This window comes from Phaseolus vulgaris, chromosome 4 (assembly GCF_000499845.2).
Source record: "Phaseolus vulgaris cultivar G19833 chromosome 4, P. vulgaris v2.0, whole genome shotgun sequence".
NCBI lineage: Eukaryota > Viridiplantae > Streptophyta > Magnoliopsida > Fabales > Fabaceae > Phaseolus > Phaseolus vulgaris.
The window spans coordinates 34,020,313-34,027,051 of NC_023756.2; the positions used below are offsets into that span (position 1 = coordinate 34,020,313).

At 51.5% G+C, this 6,739-nt stretch overlaps 1 protein-coding gene across 1 annotated transcript; it reads right to left on the minus strand.

The window, feature by feature from the left end:
* Positions 1-3,657: 3,657 nt before the first annotated feature.
* LOC137838717 (uncharacterized) lies at positions 3,658-4,377 on the minus strand. The gene has a single exon (XM_068647946.1). It carries the CDS (start codon positions 4,375-4,377, stop codon positions 3,658-3,660), a length of 720 nt encoding a protein of 239 aa, XP_068504047.1.
* Between the last annotated feature and the right edge of the window lie 2,362 nt (positions 4,378-6,739).

Here is a 6,739-nt window from a genome sequence, read left to right on the forward strand (position 1 = left end):
GGTTCTGTGCAAACCCTTGGTAGGAACCCCTCTCAGGTTGTATTTTGCTGTGACCGAGAGAGCGGTAAGTGCGGTGCTCGCCCAAGATCAAGACCAGGCTCAGAAGCCTATTTATTTCGTCAGCAAGGTGTTGCAAGGCCCAGAGGTAAGGTATCAGGCCTTGGAGAAAGCTGCATTGGCTGTAGTGTTTCCGGCGAGGAGGTTACGCCACTATTTTCACAGTTTCACAGTACTGGTGATGACCGATTTGCCCATCCAGAAAGTCCTGAAGAAGCCTGATGTGGCTGGGAGGATGGTGAATTGGGCGGTGGAGCTGTCGGAGTTCGACATCAAGTATGAGCCACGAGGTCCGATCAAGGGGCAGATTTTCGCTGATTTTGTGGTCGAACTCTCGTCAGGAGTGGCACGAGTTGAAGGGGACGATTTTCGTTGGGTGCTCTCGGTGGACGGATCGTCGAACCAGCAGTGCAGCGGTGCTGGAGTCATTCTAGAAGGGCCCAACGGCGTGCTGATAGAACAGTCCCTGAGGTTTGCCTTCAAAGCCAGCAACAATCAAGCAGAGTAAGAGGCGTTGATCGCCGGGATCCTGCTGGCAAAGGAAATGGGAGCTAGGGTGTTGATGGCCAAGAGTGACTCGTTGTTAGTCACGGGACAAGTAACAGGCGAATTCCAGGCCAGGGATCCACAAATGGCGGCGTACCTGGAGTATGTGCGGGAGTTGAAGAGTTCCTTTGCCTCGTTTGAAGTGGTACATGTGCCCAGAGAGCAGAATGCCCGAGCAGACTTGCTAGCTAAGCTCGCCAGTTCGGGCAAGGGGGGTAGGCAGAGGACAGTGATCCAAGAAACTCTGAGGACGCCCAGAGCATTCGTGGCAGACCACCTAGTTCTTCAGGCAAGCAGGTCGACAGAGAAAGCGACGAGGAGTCACAGGTCCTTGACTCAGGAGACCTTGAGATCGCCGAGAGTTAGAGCATGTCGGGGGGAGAGGGCGAACATGATGCAGGTCTGTGCCACGCAGGAGCCAGACACGTGGATAACCCAGTATCAGCGCTGCCTGGCAGATGGCCTTCTCCCGCTGGATCCGACGGAGGCCAGGAAGATAAAGAAGAATTCCAGCAAGTTCACAATGATTGATGGCGAGTTGTACAGATTTGGGTTCACACACCCACTCCTAGAATGTGTGCACGGAGAAAAATGTACATGAATTATGGTCGAGCTCCATGAAGGGATATGTGGAAGCCATGTCGGGGGTCGAGCTCTGGCTGCAAGGACCCTGCGTGTAGGTTACTACTGGCCGACAATGAGGGAGGACTGCAAGAAGTATGCGCAGTGTTGCAGGCAATGCCAGCAGCACGCCGATTGGCACAAAGCACCTCCGGAAGAGTTAAAGTCGATTTACAGCCCTTGGCCGTTTCATACGTGGGGAATTGACATTTTGGGACCTTTCCCATTGGCGATCAGGCAGATGAAGTACTTGGTGGTGGCGATTGAATACTTCACCAAGTGGATCGAAGCAGAACCAGTAGCCCAGATCACCGTGCACAAGATCGAGAGCTTTGTATGGAGGAACATCGTGTGCCGGTTTGGTGTGCCTGAGCGCCTGGTGTCGGACAATGGGACTCAGTTTGCAAGTCACCTGCTGAAGAAGTTGTGCGAAGAGGTGGGAATTCAGCAGGTATTTGCATCCGTCGAACATCCTCAGACAAATGGCCAAGTAGAGTCCGCCAATCGGGTGTTGTTAAGAGGCTTGAAGAGAAGGCTAGAGAAAGCCAAGGGATCGTGGGCTGAGGAGGTACCCCGCATAGTGTGGGCATACCACACCACCGAGCAGTCAGGAACCCACGAGACCCTGTTTAGCTTGGTCTGTGGGTGTGACGCAATGATTCGAGTGGAAATCCAGGAGAGCTCGCCGAGATTCCAGAACTTTGTAGCGGAAGACTCGAATGAAGAAAGAAGGTTAAATCTGGATTTGCTGGATGAGGTCAGGGAGGAGGCAAGAGTAAAAGCCGAAGCAGTAAAAAGGAGGATTGAACGAAGATATAACTCGAAGGTGATGCCAAGGCAGTTTAAAGAGGGCGACCTGGTGATGAGGAAGGCCCATCAGTACGAGATGGAAAACAAGTTATCGCCTAAGTGGACATGACCGTTCAGAATAACCGAAGCGCTCGGGAACGGCGCCTACCGCCTAGAGACACTGGAAGGAGGGGCGATTCCTCGCACTTGGAACGCCAGACACCTCAAGTTGTATTACAGTTAAAAATTTGTAAGTAAAAACGAACATGAAAGATTTACAAGCTTTCTGTTAGCACAATTTGAAGGGGGCACTCTTTTTTCCCTAAGGAGGGTTTTTAATGAGGTCGCTCAATAAAGAAGAGTTTTCAAAGTTTAAAGTTTCTAAGATTGCGTGCTTATTTGCTTCGAAAGTTTTAGAAAAAAGACCTTATCACTCGTACGTGATTCAAGGCAAGTTTAAAGTTGCGCTGCATGCTTTCGAAAGAAAAGTTTTAAAGTCCTCATCGTTTTTCGGCGATCGGAGGCACCAGATAAAGACCTCCTCGCCGTCGAGCGAGCGCAGGCGAGAAAGAGAAAAAGTCCTCAGTGCATCCAGGGGGGAGGAGATGTACACCCTGGGCAAGTTGAGGCAAGATAAAGTCCTTCTCGCCGTCGAGTGAGTTCAGGCCAGATAAAGTCCTTCTCGCCGACGAGCGAGTTCAGGCCAGATAAAGTCCTTCTCGCCGTCGAGCGAGTTCAGGCCAGATAAAGTCCTTCTCGCCGTCAAGCGAGTTCAGGCAAGACGAACTGAAAAGTCAGGGGTGTTCGTGACCTTGAACGGCGGGAAAGGAAGGAAATGCCTTTCCCCCTTTAAGCGAAACATCAATATTGGCTTAGTAAGACCAGAGAAGTCTTCCCCGCCCGTAGGTGGCGTGAAGGCAGATGAAATCCTTCTCGTCTTGAACGAGTTCAGGTATGGCGTGAAGGGGGGAAAAAAAGTTAAAGGACAGCTAAGATAGGTTCAAAGAGGACACCTCGCTGTCCGGCGTACTGTTCTGAAACTCAAGGAGGTAGAGAAGGAACCAAAAGGCGCCTCTACCCCCCAGATGAGGGGACAGTAGCCAAGTTATGAAGGCAAAGAAAGCTTACATCACCAGAACCTTAGGGCGATCGAAAGAATTCTAGGCGATGACTGGGGTAAAGGCTTACCTTGCCGGGCAGATAAGGTAAAACTATATTATGATACCAGTTCAAGTTAGAGCCGGCTGCCTAGTAAGTCGTTTGTTGCCTTACGTTTGCTAGCTATGTTACATATCGTCGTTTGAAGGTCAATAAGTTGCTCAAATTTTTACTCTGAGTTAATGTTTGATGAATTGATACAAGATTGATAGTTTGCTCGAGTTTAGAGCAGCGAATGAACAGTTAAGCCCGAGGAATCGCTAAATCCGTTTTTTAAAAGCGGTTTCTACAAGATAAGTTGATCAATCATACAGCGAGGCAGATAGCAGATGAAGGTCAAAAAGTGCGAAGTAAACAGAAAGGTGGCAGAAGTTATGATAGAAGCGGTGTCAGTTCAAATACATTACAAGTAATCACTACAAAATAAAGAACGCACAGAGAGAAATAAGCGCTAAGCTTCAGAAAGCAAGAGATGGAGGGAAGTGATTAATCTTCAGAAGGCACGATCTTCCCATCCACCACTTCATTACAGATCGACACCATGGAGAGGTCGAGCTCAGGGTATTGGCAAGCGACTTGCTCCAGGGCGGCGTCGAACCCGGCGGCTAGGACTTGGGCGGAACTTTGCTCGAGTTCTACAGCCTGTTGCTTTAACTCGTCAGCTCGTTTCTTCAATTCTTCAGTTTCCCCACGAGCCTGAGTGAGGTTTTCAGCAACCCTTTTGCTTTCATCCCGCGCCTGGGCTAGCTCCGCAGCATATTTCTGGATTTCCTCTTGAGCCTTGACGATCTCAGTCGTGGCGTCGTCCCTCTCCTTCTCGACCTTACCAAGGAGGACCTCCCGATCCGCTGACCTTTTTTCAAGATGTTCCACCTTGGCCGCATCTGCTTTCATTGATGCCTCCAAGTTGGCCACCTTGAGTCTATAAGGTACCAGCTTACTCTCCAGCTCGATTTTCTCTTGAACTAGGAGGTGCAGTTTCTGGCGTAGATCGGAGGCCTCCTTGCGTGCGCCCCTTAGCTCAGCGTCCATGGCGTCCTCCAGCCTTGAGTGATCAACCTCCGCCAACATCAGATTACAAGACAGTTTTTCTGCCGCGATCCTTGTCAGGCGATTCTCCTCCTGGAGTGCTGAGATCTCGTTCTGAAGCCTCTTGCTCGAGTTCTTCACAGCCTTCGTTATAATTGAGGGAATGTCCTCTGCCATCATCTTTAGTTTGGCCGTGAAGGGCGCCCAGACCTCTTCAAGGGAGGAGGGGAGGTTTGCAGTTGTTGCTGGTGGAGGTGCTGAAGGAGCCTGGTGCTGACTTTCGCCACCACCCTCTTGAGTTTGTAGAGCAGGGAGGACTTCTGGGCGTGGTGGCGAAGTGGGAGATTCTGTTATGAGTATCGGCGAGTTATGGGCACCTTCATCTCCACCTGGTGCAGCTCCGGCGATAGACGCGGTTGAAGGAGGGCCCTCTCCCGCAGATACAAACGGCGTGGAGGCGCTTGGAGGGTTCTCTATGAAATTAGGCTCACTGCCTTCAACCACGGGAAGCGCGACCGCCAGGGGTATTGCTTGGACTGCCGGTGTTGGAACTGGGGGAGAGGGCGGTGTTGGAACTGGGGGAGAGGGCGGTGTTGGTGTGGGGAAAGCTGGTGGTGAAGAGGGTGCCACCCTTTTCCTTTTGGTGACAAGGCCGTCCTCGGTTGCCTTGTCGTCCTCGTCTTCATCCTCTTGGACCACTTGAGGGTTTTTCCTCTTTGGCTTCCTCAAGACAAGTTTCTTTCATTGAGGGGCAGGCGGTGCCTCTGGAGGAGTTGGACCCTGGGGAGGAGATCTGCCTGGGGCTATGGCGATCTCCACCACCGAGTTGGGCACGGTTTGGGAGCCCGTCGCCAACTTATGGGTCCGGGCGACCGCCCTTAGTTCAGCAAGTTTGCCTTTGCCCAACATGAGGTCTGCGCAGGGTAAAAATAGACGAGTAAGCACAATGGCAAAAGCAAAGTAGACGAGTATATGCATGAATAACATAAACAAGTGACACGTGAGTTAGAAACCAAGACCAGTATACAACAAACAGGACACCCACTGAGAGGTGACAAAGATGCGAAGTCAGCCCCAACACAAAGCGAAAACCTAAGTGTCAAGGTAAAGGCTAACCTATGTGAGCTTCGAGTTGGCCCTCGAGGAATTCGAAGGAGATTATTGAGGAGGTGGGGAAAGAGATGTTGGCGGCTACGACTCTCTTCCAGAAAAGTCATAAATCTTTGTCAAGCTCACCCATAGTGTCGGGACTTCTGGGCCTTCTGAAGCTTTCTTTGGCGTCTTTGTTCCCCTTGTGTACCCAGTACAAGGGGAAGTCGTCGAGCAGGGAAGGATCCTGATTAGTAGCACACACATTCACGAATTTCCCCTTCCAATCTTTGTAAGACTGCTGGAAGATTGAGAGTATCGACCTCCCAGCAATCCCGTTCAGGCTAATCCAGAGGCGGTCTCCCGGATTCTTGGCCTAAAAAAGAAAGAGGAAAACGTCAACCGAAGTTGGCAGTCCCAAGTGTGCGCACATGATCTGGAACGCCCTTACGAACGCCCAGCTGTTGGGGTGAAGCTGGGCGAGGGCGATATCAAGCTCGGTTAACAGCTCCCTTTCGAAGCGAGGGAAGGGAAGCCTGAGTTTCACCTTCTTGAAGCATGTCGCATAGAGGAAGCAGAACAGCTCGCCGTTGTTCGCTTTATCATCCGCACAGATTGGCTCGCCCGGGAGGCAGGGCAGCACAGCCAGCTTGCTGTCGTGCTCCTTATGGAATGAGAGCTCGGATTGGTCCCCTTTCCTAAGGCGGTGCACGCCCAGCTCCGTGTTTATCGAAGAGGTTTCTTGCAGCAAAGCTGAGGAGGCCCAGGGGTAGAGCTCCTTATAATCTCTTGGGGACAGGGGCCACCTCCAGCGACTGGGGGAGTTGCTTGAGCAGGGTTGGCATGGGAGGTTGCAGGCCTCTCAGCCTGAGAAGAGGGGGCGCCAGACGATCGTGTTGGGTCACGAGCTGGTAGAGGATTCACCCCAGGAGCAACCCTGCGCGCTTGGGTTGGAGGGTTTTGCGACGAAGAAGGGGGGTTCGCGGTGGACCTTGTATGAGCCATCGCAGGAACTGCAAAGGAAAAAGGGAAAGGATGAACAAAGGTTGCAGAGAACGACTCGATTGAGGATGAAGGAAAAAGAACGAACAAGCGGGAGTTCATTGGGATGGACATAATGAAGGACGAAGCCCTAAGTCGCGAGAGGGAAGAAAAGGAGAAAACAACCCACAACGTATGCACCAGATAGATAATGGATGATGCGAATCGGTCAAAATGCAGTAGACATCAACAGAAGAAGTAAAGGTGGTACCTTTCGATGATCGGGTGAGCGTTGAAGGGGATTGGAGATTGAGAAGAGTCGAGGAGCTTCGTAGGTTTGCAGAGGAAACTTAGAGCGTTTGAGAATTGATCCTGCCTGTTGACTGGGACGCAAGAACCTTGCCTCGTCAAACCTGGATCGACTTCTGCGCCGTGTTAGCCTCCGTCCTTCACCGTGATTCACCTCAAG